The sequence below is a fragment of the Eurosta solidaginis genome, chromosome 4 (genome assembly GCF_040869045.1).
Source record: "Eurosta solidaginis isolate ZX-2024a chromosome 4, ASM4086904v1, whole genome shotgun sequence".
In the NCBI taxonomy this organism is placed as follows: Eukaryota; Metazoa; Arthropoda; class Insecta; order Diptera; family Tephritidae; genus Eurosta; species Eurosta solidaginis.
The window spans coordinates 270,447,200-270,464,591 of record NC_090322.1 but is presented as its reverse complement, the minus strand read 5'-3'; the positions used below and the strand labels follow the sequence as shown (position 1 = coordinate 270,464,591).

Here is a 17,392-nt window from a genome sequence, read left to right as displayed (position 1 = left end):
ATAGTTTTTTTCTAAAGTTCGCATATACCAGTACTTGAGAAGTAGCTGAAATGTTGAATTATTAGCCGGAAAATATCACCAGGGGTAACGACAGCGAAAGTTTCCCACAGCGAGTCGCTGAATTATATCACTAAGACGCAGTGCAAGTTCTAGTTTTTTCACTCGCAGTGCTTCCAACTGACACTTTTACTTTTGTAATATCCTAAGAATTGGCAGTTGCAATCCTTTGCAGACCCTTTTAACGCATTCTTTACTAGTACAGTCATAAGTGGTTTTGAAATAGTCGCTGCTTTTGAGTAATTAATTTAAATTAATTATATAGTTATTAGAGAAAAAGCGAGCTACGGGGCATTCATATGGCTAAGTGGTTAAAGGCACCTGGCTTTACACTGTAATATATTGGAGATTTCAATTTCAGTACTCAGCTCCCCAGAAACTAGCAGTAGAGAAAATTAAAAGGACCACGACTCGATTTACGTCCACGGGAGTAAATCACGCCAAGTATTTAATTATATTTTTATTATATCATACCGATAAATTTTCACTAATAAATGTATAACTTTTTAATAACAATTCGTAAATTTTTTTTAACAAATAGAGAACGAATCGGTAACACGTCGTTAGCAAATTGGTAACACTCCGATGGGAATTTGATAGCTTGCCACTAACGATAAGATAACTTTTCGATAAATAATCGATAGGTTATTGATAAATGTTCAATAACAATTCGATAACTTTTCGAGAGGGAACCCATAGCCCGTCAACACAAATTTATTACTCATTGGTGACGTTTGTTATCATTGTATAATTTATTACACTTCGATAACAAATCGATAGCTCGTCTATACGCGTTGATAATGAACCTATAACAAACTTATAATTCATCGATAACGAATGGATTATACGCCCATAATTCGTTGATTAAAACCCAAAAACAACTTGTTAACACTTCAATATCCTATTGGCAATACGCCATCCAGAATCGGTTCTGGTTTCGATTTTGGCTGTTTAAACTTCAAATCTTGCCTTTCCTCTCCACACATTTTATATTTTTATTTCCTTTTTCTTAATTTATTTCCCCTCTTTTCTTTCCATTTTTGCCAAAATTTGAGATCTGATTTCGTTCATATCAACTACATCACGAACTTTCTTCCCACATTACGCTAGAGTGTAGTGATGACATTTGCGCTTACATGAAACCCTAGTACAGCGTACCAATATCACATATTTTTATACCCAGCTGTACTTTTACACAGGGTATTATAAATTTGATTGGGGAACGGTTGGTTGTACAGGTATAAAGGAATCTAGATAGATATATCATAGATATATCATATATCCATATATCAAAACCATTTGTATCGAAAAAAAATTTGATTGAGCCATGTTCGTCCGTCCGTCCGTCTGTCCGCTAACAAGACAACTTGAATAAATATTGAGATATCTTCACCAAATTTGGTACACGAGCTTATCTGGACCCAGATAATTGAGCGAAATCTAATGATAATCACGCCCACTTTTTATATATATAACATTTTGGAAAACACAAAAACCTGACTATTTAGTAAATAGTATACCTAGAATGTTGAAATTTGACATGTGGACTTATATTGGGACTTTAGATAAGAAAAATTTTTTTTTATTAAAATCAATTTTACAAATATTATTGATCATAAATCAAAAATCGTTAAACCTATCGTAAGCAAATTCGGCAGAGAGGTTCCCCTTTCTATTAGGAATGCTTTGAAGAAAAATTTACGAAATCGGTTAAGGACCACGCCCACTTTTATATAAAAGATTTTTAAAAGGGTCGTGGACGAAAATAATAAGCTATATCTTAGCGAAAAAGTGCTTCGTATCGATAGAATTTTACTTTATAAATTGAATTATAACATTAAATTGGAAAACACCAAAATTTTTGAAAATGGGTGTGGCACCGCCCCTTTTATGACTAAGCCATTTTCTGTTTCGGGAGCCACAACTCGAAGAAAAATTAACATATCGTAATGAAATTGTGTACACATATTTTCCTTATAGCAGAAAATATTTTTAGTAAAAATTGACGTGATCGGTTAAAGACCACGGCAACTTACATAAAAAACAAGCTTAAAAGGCTCGGAGACTAGAATAATAAGCTACAACTTAGCAAAAATAGTTTTGAATCAATGATATTCCACTTATCAAGTTTTATAGTACGAGGAAATGGGGAGACATCTTTTTTAAACGGGCGGTGCCACGTATTATGTAGAAAAGTAATTTATCTGAAATGTACAATTGAAGCTCACACTGAGTATATAATGTTCGGTTACACCCGAACTTGGACACCTGTACTTGTTTTATTGTAACTTTTGATATTTCACTCATTATACCGAGGCCGTTTATTGAGCAAAATCTTTTTAAATGAAACAGTCTAATGTACATTAGAGCATTGAGCTCAATTCATATTTTCTAACTATGTGCCCACATAAACGTCTTCACCATCTAACAATTGCAATTGTGCACACAAGCACATATCTATGTATGTGTTTGTGTAATGCTAATGCGACATATTTCAATTTGCCTCACTGCAATTTTTACAAAAATTTTAAACACAAACAAAAGAAAAATGCGAAATGTTGCCGATGCACTCACATTGTCGTTCATTATTACTTTTGTTGTAGAACTAATAAAGTAAATGGCATGTAAATGCAAAATGTTTCATAAGTGGCGTAAACAAGGATTTACGAGCAGTTACATTCACAAGTGACAACAAACAATTAATGTCACTCATACGCAACGTCACGCACCCCTCACACATATGTATGTATGGATGTGTGTAGAACCACATGTGCGCATGGATATTAACTCACATACATACACACCTGTAGGCGTGCACTTATGTTTGCATGCGCGCATACGAACGTTCGTTCCTCTTCCACAAAGTAATTGAATTCCATTTGTTTAATACGAAGAGGAATCATGGCGTGTTAATGCAATTGCTTTGGTTCATTTGCTTTGTGAAGAATTTTACAAAGAAGCATATCATGTAATTGTGTAACAATTTAAAGTGCTTCTTACCAGTAGACATCTGCGCCTCTTATATAGTGGCTATAATAACGGTAAATCTTGGTTCAACATCAAATTACTCTAAAAGCTGCTTAGGCGGTTAAATGAATTGTGGATTTGTTTGTATTTGTAACGTAATCTTTTAATTTTTGTAGCAATTTTTTTTTTGTTTCCTTTCTGAACAACTTCCTTTCCTTATGGACTGTAATTGTCACCATTTGTGACAGCAAAAGTGTTCAAAGCTTACTTAACGAAAAATTAGCTGATGCATTGGGCACAAAAACATCAAATATCGTCGTATCCCTCTTTTCTCCTCACCCACTTCCATTTTGCTTCATTAATCTCTTTTTTAGCTGTCAGTTGATATTTCACTCCGATTTCTTAGCACTTTTATTCTTGTCTTTCGACAAAGGCTTGTCGCTGCTTTATAGAGTTTTAACAGCAGAGCGAAGACTGCTGCTTTTGGTACCTTTAACTTATAGCTTTGTATAGATTTGTTTGCTGATTAAAATTTTTGGGCCATAAAGCGTTTGAGATTTCACTGAATTTTCATTATGTTAAGTAAAATACTATCTTATAACACAGTGAAGCATTTGTAGTGTCGTTTTTGTGAAGAAAGATTGGTTTCAACTCGTTATTATTTTGCTATGTTTGTACTTTACTTATTTTCTGCAATGGACATCTCAATTTGTAATTTTTGGCTTAAGAGCTTTCAGAATATATTCAAAGAAATGCCTTACATTTCGACGTTCCATACGAAAACGAGCACCTTCGACATAGAATTTTTTGTGAAAAATTTTGAAACATCGTAAAATCAAGTGAAAAATCATTTTTCAAAAGACCTAAGCTATGGAACGCTTTTATTTCGATTCTTTAGCCATAGAGTGGGCTTGTAACTATCGAAAGGTTTGTGAAATATTCGAAAGACATAGCATAATCTTCTTACTCCAAATCGATGTGTTTCACAGCAAATAAATGCTCTTTCCTATCAGGGACAAGTGCTCACACATAGCTGAATAGATACATTCCAAGTAGTAACAGGTGCTTAGCACCCCTCGAACTTTTAAAAGGATAATTTAAACTGAATTAGGTAAAAAAATTTTAAAAATTTTATCAAAAATTTATGTATTTATAAAAAAATTTTACCGAGAAACCTTGTACCAAATATCAAGAAATCATACTAAAAAGTAAGGTGTCGTGGAAGCTCAACGCGGAGGAAAAAGTGAAGTAGGCCCCGAGAGCATTTTATGCATGTAAAAGAATTCTGGCGTGTGGGGACAACATCGCCCCCTCTTTCATTGCGATTGCAAAGCCCATCTAATTCAATGGATTCTTGTTTGGTGGAAGGCTGCGCACAAATATTTGTATGCTGTGACTGCTTAGCATAAGGGGAATCCTAAAAACAACCCCCACGCTACATGCGGTTCTGCACATTCCAACGGCATATTTGCTGGCGAAAAATATAGCAAAGAAGAAATGTTCTAGAAAATATTCGCTGGAAAATAACAGCAAGAGGGCGCAACGAAAAATTTGAGACCTTGAAATGAAGAACGCATTGCGAAGCCCCTAGTCACCTTTAACGAAAACCCACTAAGCAAATACAAGAAGTGGGTTATGTACAAAAGTATAAATATATGAAGTAAAAGGCTATTGGGAAGAGTCGTAGAGCAGCAAAACGCTCCTTGACTAATTTCATCGCAGGACCGCGTACTCGAATCCATTTCCTGGAAAAAAAGGCTTTGAAAATATATACATGATATAAAGAAAGAGCTGCCACTTTGTCTACCCTGATACACCATTGCCGCAGTTTTTCCTAAGATATTCTACAACGTAAGTGTTATTGACAACAAGTCTGCAGTATTGCCTGTGGCGATATTCATATGCCGCGGCAAGGATTTGATAAGGCGAATGCATCAGGCTCTTTCCAAAATATAGTCGGTCGAGTGCATGACTGACGATTGCAATCAAACGGCTGCTTGTGCAGTCCACAAGAAGGAATCCTGTAAACTGTGCCAAATATCGCAAAATCAGCCTTCTTAATATCGTATAAAAGGTCTTGTTAAGCGTATTGTGCAAAAGATTGAAGCCCACCATCAGACCTTTTAAATTTACCATCTTGCACCAAATCTTGGAAAAAGCCAAGAGGAAACCCTGATCTTTTCGCCGATTAGAAACCGTCTCCGACTGAACGAAAAGGGGCTGCCTATATTCGGTTTTTCTGTCTCGGCTTCCCGGTTGTGCAAAATCACAGCAACACCATCAGCGGGCTAGAGTTCTTAGAATATACCCGCAGTAGTTATGCCTGTCGTAAGAGGCAACTAAAATACGAAATTGATTCAAGAGGTTTTATATCGCAGCGCAATATATAGCTTATACAACCAAATTGCAAACCTTACCAGCCATGGCGTATCCTATTTCTATAACAGCCTAGGGCCTACTGATAGCAAGTTCCCCCTAGATCTAGGGGGTGGGAGGGCGGTATGGCTTAGAAGTTTTCATGCAGCCATACCTAATCGTTGACAAGATGGTCAGTCTTGTGCCCTAATGGTGCTTGTTACGGGAACGTACCGGATCTGCATCTCCCAAAGAACCATCAACATTAATAACACTCCCTAAGGCATTAGGGAAGTGTCCCTATCGTTCCAGCAACAGCAACAACATTAGCTCAGTCAAAATTGGGAAGACCACCCCGAGCTCTTTGAAATTATACGAGGTGTCAGACAGGATGACCCGCTATTGTGCGATTTCCTCAATAAGCAAAGTATCATCGCATTGCCGCCTTGGCAACCACGCTACTCTTGACAGCCATAATTTCGAAATAGCAAAAGACTTGGTTTATTTGGGAACCAGCATTAACACAAAAGCACCAGCTTTGAAATGCAGTTAAGAACCACTCTTGCCAATAAATGCTACTTTGGACTAGATAGGCAATTGAAAAGCAAAGTCCTCTCTCAGCAAACGAAAATCGTGCTTCTATATGGTGCAGAAGGATGGACCATGACAAAATCAGGTGAAGCGGCTCTAGGAGTGTTCGAGAAAAAAGTTCTTCGAAAGATTTATATAACTCTACGCGTTGGCGATGGCGAGTACCGAAGAAGGTTTAATGATGAGCTATACGAGCTATACGCAGACATCAACATAGTCCAGCGAATTTAAATTCAGCGCGCCATGTTATGCGAATGAAAGATAATGCCCCGGCTAAGAAGGTGTTTTTATCGGAACCAGCCTATGGAAGAAGAGGAAGAGGGTGGCACCCACTTCTCTCGGAGTACCATGTGGAAAGCAATTTAAGTTCCCTTAGTGTGACCAATTGGCTCCATTTGGCGGAGCGAAGAAGCGCCTTGTTGGACGGCCATAATCGTTTAAACGGTTAGGCGCTAATTATATAATTAAGTTAATATTTCAATCTAGTACTATTTTATTTTTGATTATTTTTTATATATATCTAGAACAAATGGTGTCGTATTTAGGAAAACGTCTATCAAGGCTAATGGCTTTTTCGGGCGTACAGTAGCCGGGTAAAAACTTCTAAAATAGTGCACCAATCAGAGAAATCAATGGTCATATAGTTAAGAGAAAACGAAAAACGAACTCCGATTCTTCGGATCTTGCGACAGGCATACCGCCGACGGTGCTTAGCCCACTGAAGGGTTTATAACTTCGTCGCCAGAACTTTGAAAAATTACTGAATTGGTAACAAGTCGCAAAAGTGATTAAAACAATACGAGGTAGAACCGTCTTCTCTTATAACCGACCTTGATTTCTTTTCTCGGTTTTTGAGCCGACCAAACTTCAATTGCTGAACAAAAGAACATCTACAACTAACTATATAGTATATTAAAATTTATTTTTGTGTTAAGCAAAACGTGAAAATTTATTTTTTGTGTGCGTTTTCCAAATTTTGAAACATTTTCAGTGTAGAAAAATTCAAAGCTATACGGATCTAGATTGCAATTTAGTAATTTTCTTTTTACAAAAAAGTCCTGAGATTCGAGAACTGAAATTTGGCTGCTAACAAATATCTCTTTATTTGCATATTTACCACTAATAAATTTTCTCTATATAATAATACCCTTACTCTAATATTACTGAAAAACTTTCTATTATTACTCATTTCATAGAAGTAAGAACGTGCCTAAAATTCGTATTGATGAAAGGCTTAAGTGTACTCACATTCAAAGTGTCGCTTTTAGAATAGGACCCAATTAAGATAAATTTCAATCTTTGCAGTTAACAGCTATCAAACAGTCTGAAAAGTTTTTTTTAAAACAAGACAACATTCATTTAAAATGTCACTTACAAAGCTTTTAGAAATAGGTTGACAGATTTTGACTAAGTGTGTGACCTGTAGTTTAATCCCAAAGCCATGCACTTAACATAACACTCAGTTCCATTATAACTTATTTCATTTTTCTGAATACGAAAAGTAAGAATGTGGCTTCCTTAAGATTCGATATGTATTGCCGCCTCTTACTTGTAGCGCAAACTTTTTTAATATTTTCCATCACTGATTTTGCCACTGCATGCCAAAATGATTTTCATCATTCAACAGTCAGCTCTGTTTTCTTGTAAATCGTCTTGTTAGTTTTACTATTGTTTGCTTTGTGCGTTGATTATTTGTTTGTGTTTTTAAGCTGGTTTCAGATTTTGAACGTCATGCCAAAATTGCTTCTTGAGGAAATCGAAAAACAATTTTTAGTGCTTTTTTATATATAAATGTATGTCAAGTATGTATTTACTAGTGAAGGAAAAAGGAATAGATGACTAGTTAGTTTTAAGCTTTATTTTATTTATGTAATATATTTTCATGTAGTATGTATTGCTGACAATTTTGTGTATAATAAATATGTATGCACATGTGTAATCACAATCGAATGCCAACATTAAAATTTCATTTCTTTTTCGATAATCGCGCTCTTATTTGCTTTGCACCCACTCACCACTTAATTGCATTCAATTCACCAAAAAAAGTCAACGCTCAACGCGCTTAAACATAAAAACAATGCATCTGCAATTCGTTGTTACTCCGCAACAGCTTAACGTTGCACCAGTCACTCCCTTCGAAAATCACTTCCGCTCTGCACTGCACTGTACTTTATAATCCATTATTGCTGTGTTCTCTGCCTGCCATCCTTTAAGAACACCAACTTTGCTTTAGCTTGCTTCAACAGTCTGGGTAGTTAGAATGCTGAGTGAAAATCGAAATTAGTAAATACAAATAATTATAGCCACAGCCACTACAATCCACAGCTGTGTACCTTCATTTGCGCTATTTGCTGGAGCAGCAATTTTCTATGTTTGTGTTTGTGTTTTAACAATTTTATTCCATTTTACATTTGTTTATAATTTGGCGGTTGCGCCAAATGCTTTTTGGCTACTTCTGGCAACACTTTTAGAAAACCGTGCTTAAGCGAATGCAGCAACCAAGCTATTAATACATTTTTTCGAAATTAGGCCGCCATATATAATAAAATAAAATAAAAGGTTACAAATTAATTGTGCTGCAATTAAGAAAGGATGTAAAGAAAGAAGGAAAATGAAAAGCAAACTTGCATTCTGAGAGACGTTGAAAATATGTACATATATAAAATAAGATGAGAAGTACAGAAAGCAATGATCCGTGATACGATTTTTTCAACTTTGGAACTGAGTTTTGTTGAAAAATAAATGAAATCATGTAATGCATTAACCTCTACTAAAAACAAATAAGGGTGTCTAAGTTGGGGTGAAACCGAACACTATATACTCAGCGTTAGTTTCAATTCTACAGTTCAATTCAAATTAATTACTCTTCATCATTATTATTGTTATGATACATTTTTTCTTAATTGAAAAAATTTTTAAATTAGAATAGAATTAGATCCATTTCGGGAACTGCTAAATTCCTTCATCGGCAAAGTTTAGGCGCCGCTGCTATAACCATTCAGCCATCATAGCGGTTTTTTGTTTGTTATTTGTTCGACAACGAACCATACCTAAAATTTGAAGCTTTCGATATGTTTCAATATTTTGAACTTTGGTAACATAACTGTTGATGGTAACGGTATAACCCAATCGAGAAAGATATATATTTCCATATATCAAAATCCTCAGAATGAAAAAAGGAATCCGTCCGTCTGTCTGTGATCACGATAACTTGAGTAAATATTGAGATATGTTATTGAAATTTGGTATATGGGTTCCTTGGCATTATCTCCCATCTCTTTTCAAAATAAACGAAATCGGATGATAACTACGCTTACTTTTTATTTATGTATATAATATTTTGGAATACCTAAAAACCCTGAATATTTAGTAAAGAATAAATTTGGAATGTTGAAATTTGTTTAAGGCCATTTTTACTAGAAACATTTCTTGTTATAAGCCTAGCCTAACATGTGTATCGAATTTTGCTACGAGGAACTTTTTTTTTTTTTGAGGCTCTAGAAATGTCGTGCAATGCTTGATCGAAATAAGGGCGTGGAATCACCCATTTAAAGAAAATGTCTCCAAATTTCCTCTTACAAAAAAACTTGGTAACTAAATTGTCATCGATACAAAACTATTTTGGCTAAGATATAGCTTATTATTCTAGTCTACTATATAAAAGTAGGCGTGGTCCCTAAACGATCCCGTCCATTTTTACTAAAAATATTTCCTGCTATAAAGAAAGCCAAATGTCGTTATAAAAGGTTTAATGATTTTTGATTTATGAATAATATAATTTTTAAAACTAATGTTTATATGTTTGTTTTGATTATATGTATGTTTTGAGTGCTAAGCGACGCAAATAACACGTAAAACTCCTTTTCGTCACTTAATATATTTTTTATTGTATTATAAAAACAATAAAACTTTCCAATACAAAATTGTTTCGGCACTCGCGTGGTGCCATCCTCAGTTGGTAGTGTTCAACTAAACATTGTCTAATACATATATCTCAGAATAAGTCCATAAATATTAAAAATATGCAAACATAATTTACTAAATACAGTAGCTACATATAACAAAAGTAATGAGAAAATGTGCAATGACAAGAACAATAACAATAGCAAGCAAACCATAAGTTTACTGTATGGCTGAAAAAAGAGTAGAGTACAGTGGGCCAATATCCCGATTCACCGCGACATTTTTGTTTACATAAATATGTAATGATTCTAAGATATTTAATCTATTGATATTAGATTCCGATTTAATCACTTTACAGTCATCCTCACTCAATACGTGCTCGTTCAATAAAGCGTGCTCCGCAATTCCACTTTTCGGTTCAATATTTTTAATGTACTTCAAATGTTCGCTCATCCTGATACGTACAGTGCGAGTCGACTGGCCTATGTATTTTGCGCCACATACATCTCCGTCGTTATTGATTTGTGAGCATGTGACCGAATAAACCCCCGGCTTATCTAAACTGTCACACTTGTCCTTCGTCGATTTAAGCAAAGATTTCAGCTTTGTCTTTGTTTTTGGAACAACCTTAAGGTGTGCTTTATTGAAAACTTTTTTAATATTGTTGAAATAATGTGGATCGTACGCCATACTACAAATAGCGTTGCCACCATTTTTGCCCATTGTATCGAAAAACGAGTTGAATTCTCTTCTTTCCTTTTTTATTTGGTGCCTCTTAATTAGCTGTATGATGATGTTAGGGCAGTACCCATTCGTTTCAGCTATACTTATTATCTTCTCTTTTTCTCTTTTAAATGCGCTGCAGCTGAGCGGTACATTTACAAGGCGATGAGCCATAGAATTAAAAGCTGCCAATTTGTGGCAGTAGTGGTGGTTTGATTCAATTGGAATGAAACGCTCAGTGGATGTGGGTTTTCGATAAATATCGAATTCGAGAAATCCGTCGATATTTTGTATAAGTTTGAGATCAAGGAAAGGTAGTACATTATACTCTTCAGTTTCATATGTAAACTGTATAGCATTATCTATTGAATTAAACAAGTTAAGCGTGTTTTCTATTTGCTCCTTCTCAATAACGACCACGCAATCATCTACATATCGAAAATATACCCGTGGGAAAAGTGAGCTCTGGATTAATTGTTCTTTGACAGTGTTCATAAAAAGGTTGCATAAGAAGGGGCTTATATTTAATCCCATCGGTAAGCCATCGGTTTAAACTGGAAAAATGACTGGTTCACACATAAAACGGTTAGTTCAAATAAAGCACCAGCGACCGAGGGATTAATGTTTTGCCTATCGAGCCAAGCAAGTAGCGCATCCAATGGCGGTTATATCACAAAAATTATTTTTATAGGCCTTGAGCTCGAATTCGAACCTGGATTCCATAAATTATTTTAATATATTTTTATTCAAAAAACGTATATATCTAAGAATTCAACTTGGTATATCGAAAAACCTAAAAAGGCAAAATTTTGAGATAATTCAGTTTACAATAAAATGTGCGATATAAAAAAATGTGATTATTTGAAACTCAAGAACTATTACTAAGACTATCTGCATTTATTTAAAATATTTTGGAGTTTTTCAACATATTTGTACTTTTTAAAAAATTAGTTTTGCATAACTCTAGCTAGAACTACTGAAATTCTAATTGGCGCTTAACAGTTTAAATGATTACGGGCATTAAACGAAGCAGATATTTGTTGGATTAACTGGCGCCAATCGATTACACCACCGGAAATTTAAGTCGTTTTGTACATGGTCTTTCCAACGGAGTGGGGGCGCCCATTTCATCTGATTCTAAAAATACTTTCTTAGCCGCAACATTATATTTCATGCGCAGAACATGACCTTCGTAGCGTATCCGCTGTAATCTAATTCGCTGGACTATGTTTATATCTGCGTAAAGCTTGTACAGCTCATCATTAAATCTTCTTCGGTTCCCGCTGTCAAAGAACTTTTCTCTCGAACACTCTCAGAGCCACCTCATCTGATGACCATGCTTCTGCACCATATATCATTACGCGTGCGAATAATTACCTGTTCAGCATGATTTTTGTTTGCCGAGAGAGATTAATTGCCTACCTAGTAAAAAGAAGCATTTACTGCCAAGCGTGATTCTTCGATGTCAAAGCTCACATTGTCGCTGGTGTTAATGCTGGTTTCCAAATAAACGAAGCCTTTTACTATTACGAAATTATGGCTGTCAACAGTGGCGTGGTTGCCAAGTCATGCCATCCTTTCCTCTCTCTTTTCTAGTTTAGAGCAAACAGAAGTTACAGTGTGGGAGTCCAGGCCGATGATATCAGTTTCATCAGCATATGACAGTAACTGCACGATTTTATAGAATATTGTTCTAAAAAGGTTAAGTACTGCAGCTAGTATGGTTTTGTCCAGCATCAAATTAAAGAAATCGCACAATACGGGGTCAGCCTGTTTAACACCTCGTTTAGTTCCGAATGGCTCGGAGAAGTCCTTCCCAATTCTGACTGATCTGGTTGTGTTGCTCAACGTCATTTTGCACAGCCGTAAAAATTTTGCGAAGAAACCAAATTCAGACATAGCGTCATATAGGCAGCTCTTTTTGTTTAGTCAAAGGCGGCTTCAAAAATGACAAAGAGATGATGTGGATCAATTTCTTTCGCGAGATTTTTCTAAGATTTGGTGCATAGTAGGCCGGGTCGATTTGTGGGAAGGAAATAAAATCGCCCATTGCTCTGTGAAAATCATATTCTAGGGATCAAAATAAAAAACTTTGCCGAAGGAACCATACCTCTGAAACGAATTCTGGTGTCCCCCAATTTGGGTCGAACTTTTGGGTAGGGACAAATTTTGAAAAATCTCACTTTGACCCATTTAGAGTGGTCAAATCGAGTCCAAATGTATGGCCGACCCCCACTAACTTTGGAGGCCAGACCCACCGATGCCAGTGGCACACCCCCTGGAACCCCCCTGGGGGTTCACCATACAATCATTTCAAAAAATCGGCGAATTTGGACTTTACATGAAAAAATCAGCGAAATGCCTATGTTTTTTCTTTTTGGAGTTTATTTTTCTCTTTAGAAATTTATTTAGTCAGAACATATGTAAATGAAAAAATGAATTTAACTTAGTAATAGAAAAGAAATTAAAACAAATTATTAGAAATTAGCGTTTTTACAACCCTTTTAAAACCAAGGCATCACTGTGATGCATTTGCATGTCGTAAACATAGTTGTGTGGGTTTTTTATTCAACCGTTTTAAAAAATGCAGGTATCACTGTGACATAATTGCAGATCGTAACATAGCTTGTGCTGTTTTTTTAAGCCACCACAAGGCACAGCAGGAAGAATTGAAATTACCATTTCATTCTTATTACCTCGTCTCGTAGACCATATATAACGCAACAGTTTTTGTGAATGCATTAAGTCGTTGTGAAGAACTCAAAGTGTGAAGTGCTAATTTCAGATAAAAAATATTTCAAAAATAATAATAAGTGAAGTGACCATTCCAAATTAAAAAGTTTACAATGAATCCACCATCCTCTACACTGCAAGATGAAGCAACTACATCAACAACTATCGAAAACCCAATGAGTCATATACCCAAGCATGCTGTTACTGTTTTTGGTGTGTCTACTGATTTAACTGGTCTTAATTTACCAACCCATCTGGATATCTTGAGATATTATTTTTACTTAAGCGAACGTGCTAAAACAGAACAAAAAAAGTTTTCCCATAAATCATTACTATTCAAGTACAAGATAAGTTGATTGGAATTTGGGAAAAACTTGGTATGGAAATAATGCTGAACAAAAGTGTATTTAATAAATTGAATAAATTGCTTGACAAGTATCAAGAGCAAATCAAGAGAAGAAACAACATCCAACAATTTACAGAGTATGTAAAATCTCTGGAAACAATTTTTTACATTGGAACATGTATATGATGTACGATTTTCACAGAGCAATGAGCGATTTTTAAATCGACCCGCCCTAGTGCATAGTGAAAATCTTGTCGATGGTTTACCAAGTCTAAAACACCACTGATAAGATCCAATCAGCCGATTAACGGTGAGCAGAACCTTATTTGCAATAATAACAGGCGCTATAGTTGGCACCGTTTGCAGGTACCCCTTGATTGTGGACTGGGCAACGAACACTTACATTTCAATCGTGGCGCATTCACTAGTCCTACTATTTTTTGCAAATAAGCTGTTGCATAAGGCTTAAAAACTACTTGTTGTTGTTGTTGTTGTTTTTGTAGCGATGAGGCCTTGGGGAGTGCTACCGATGTAGATGATCCTTTGCTGGATGCAGATTCTGTACTTTCCGGTAACAAGCACCATTAAAGTATTGCTGATCTCGTCAACTATTTGGTATGGCCACATGAAACCTTCTAGGCCATCCTGTTCTCCCACCCCTAATTTACATGAGGAACTTTTTGTTGCCAGAGCCCCGACTGTTAAAGAAACTGGATTCGTCACGGATAGGTGAAGTTCAAAATCGGGCTGGATAATCTATATATTGCGCCGGCAACTCCTTGAAAGGGTTGAGCTACAAAACCCTTTGAATCAATTTGGTATTTTAGGCGCCTCTTAGGACAGGCATACCTACCGCGGGTATATTATAAGCCCCCTAGCCCACGATTACAAACTCCTCGCCGTATTTGATTAGTTCGGCAGGCTATTCATCAGCGCCCTCGGCCTTGTTTTTTTTTTAAACTTGTAATCGCTATTCTGACTTCCTCATAATCGGGTGTGGAATCAATTTCATCATCCTAGAGTGGTACGCCGCTGTCTGCATTTTCTCTATTTAGGAGACCAACAGAGAAATGTTCCACTCATAGTCCCTCCATAATCTAAGAAATGCTACCCAGAACAGTTTTTTCGACTTTCTGGAAATTTGTGAATATTTGGTGTAATTTTAAAGGTCCTTTATTTTCCTTCTAGGGAACTTTGTGTATCATGAAATATTTTTCATTTTTTATAAATAGTTTGACTTTCCGGAAAAATATATTTGTGTCTGTATACTGCAAATTTTTTTTATTACAGGAATGGAATGATATGAACTTGCGTTGGAACTCCAGCGAATATGGTGGTGTGCGGGATCTGCGAATTCCACCGCACAGACTGTGGAAACCGGATGTGCTTATGTACAACAGGTGAGAAGCGTTTAATAAATAATAATATATTGAGCATTCCGAAATACAATGAAAAGGTGGTTGCTCTCTTTTCGAACATTTGTTAATTTTTGTATCGTCATTATAGATTTTTAAGTAAATTTAAAAACCTTCTTCATTTGTTGCCAAGAGTTTTTTCCCTAAAGATTATTCCCTACCGCATGATATTAATTGAAGCAATTTAGTTTTTTATTGCTTCTAACCTTGGCCGCAGTCAACAAAGAAACGTTTGAGCTCACCAACAACAACATTATATTTGCGAACTCAGTGGCTGTGTAGTTCATACCCTCAGGCGAGTTTAAAATTAATCTGTTAGGTGCAGTAAATGTTTTCAACACACACACGCACTTGCACACAAATGTTCACTTTTATAGGTCTTAGTGTGCTTATGTAAGGGCAGAGGATGAATTTTATTTGCTGCTTCCAGCATGTTGAAGGTTCATGGCAATCAAAACTGGCCAGTACAAGATATTACTCTATAGTATTTTTTTATTGCTTTTACTTATTTGTTTTCTTTTTTTTTGTATGCTTAGTACATTGCCGTTAGAATAACTTTATTAGTTTTTGGATTTAGTTCTAAATAGGCGATGTTTTCCCGTTTAAAATTTATAAATTAAATAAAATTTTCTGTGTGGTAAAATCAGAAATCTATCGGTCTTTTATTGGCTGTATCATTCTTAATTTGCTTAGATTATCTGATAGAAATTTTTGATGGCCAGCCTACGTTGGGTAATTCAAAGTTCACCCGAAAAAGTGATAAACGAGCACACCTGATCTAGGGGTCATGTTCCAGGATCCTAAATAATGCCATCGTGGTTATTGACTCTCGAAATCTAAACTAAACTAACTGTTCGGCAATTCACAAGGGCCCGGTAATCTTTCCTACCGAAACCAACATACAGAGTGATCTGTATGACGGTCAGGCAGCTTACCAGGTTTCAGCAAAAGGACTATTCTTCGACGTTTCAATGAGCGGGAGAAGACGCCTCCTTGGATATAGTCATTCATGAGATCCCTAAATACTTATATTCCTGACTTTATCAACACTACAAGGACTATATTTGGCACTTCATCCGAACCTACGGACTTATTATTTGCAGCTTTATGCGTTGCGTCAACGACCCTAACTCTAACTTGAACTCTTACTCTCACTTTAACTCTTCACTATTTGGCAATCCACCTAGGCCCGAGAATCTTTCCTACCAAATTTAGCATACAAAGTGGCCTATATGCAGATGCTGAACAGACATCTTACCAACTTTCAGCAAGAGGACCAGTCCTTGAAGTTTCCATAAGTGGGGGAAGACGCCTCATTGAGCATAGGCGTTCAAGAGATCGGTAAATACTCATGATATTTCTGCACTCCTTCTGCACCTAAGAACTTAATATTTGCAACTTTGTTTGTTGGATCAGCAGCTTTAACTCTAACTCGAACTATAGCTAGAAAAACTACTCTTACTCTAATTCTTCCTTCAATTCCAACTGTTAGTCTTAACCATTTTCATTAAACCAGCCTTCCAAATAATTAAGTTTATCAATATGTTTTCTAGGCAAACTTAAAATCTGTAAATATGGTTCACAAATCATTTGTATTGTTTTAGCCAGCAATTATTTTAACCACAAAAGTGGAAATAACGGTAAACGCATAATACTAATAATTTAAATTGAAAAACAAGTAAGAACGGGACTGTCTTCGGCTGTGCCGAAGACTTCATACCTTTCATGAATGGGGCTGAACAATAATCTTATCCCGTTCGTAATCTCCGAATAATCGGATGTATAAGATAAGAAATATATAGTGAACAGATCTACATACCTTAACGATTTTTAAGATAAATATAAAATAAAAAACAGGTAGGTACTTTGTGTGAGTATGCAAAGTTTCAGGTTTTTTGTGGTCTGCGTGTAAAAACTATGACTACGAATCACGTATTTAAAAAATATATGACGAAAACGTAACTATTTGATGAAATTTGATGAATTTGGAGATTCTAGCCGTAAAAAAGGGGTCAAAATGACAGTTTATATGAAGTATATAATATATATACGACCGATCTCTATGATTTTTTCAGACAATAATATATGCTATATACGTAAGCATTTTGTGAAATTTGAAGCTTCTAACTGTTAAAACGGGGCAGAAATTACGCAAAGTTTCTTATCTGAACAATCGGTTGTATGAGATATATACTATGTGTACCACCGATCTCAATGATTTTTTCAGACATCAATATATGCTATACACGTAAGCAGTTGGTGAAATTTGAAGCTTCTAGCTGTTAAAATGGGGCCGAAATCG

The 17,392-nt window shown here is 35.8% G+C and overlaps 1 protein-coding gene across 5 annotated transcripts in view; it reads left to right on the top strand.

Moving 5' to 3' along the window:
- Window positions 1-17,392, top strand: part of nAChRalpha7 (nicotinic Acetylcholine Receptor alpha7) — a 322,772-nt gene that overhangs the window by 184,991 nt on the left and 120,389 nt on the right. For all 5 annotated transcript variants that reach the window (XM_067786137.1, XM_067786135.1, XM_067786136.1 and 2 more), the window contains exon 5: window positions 14,966-15,075. In XM_067786137.1, the coding sequence (XP_067642238.1) occupies window positions 14,966-15,075 (110 nt within the window). The remainder of the gene's footprint in view (window positions 1-14,965; window positions 15,076-17,392) is intronic.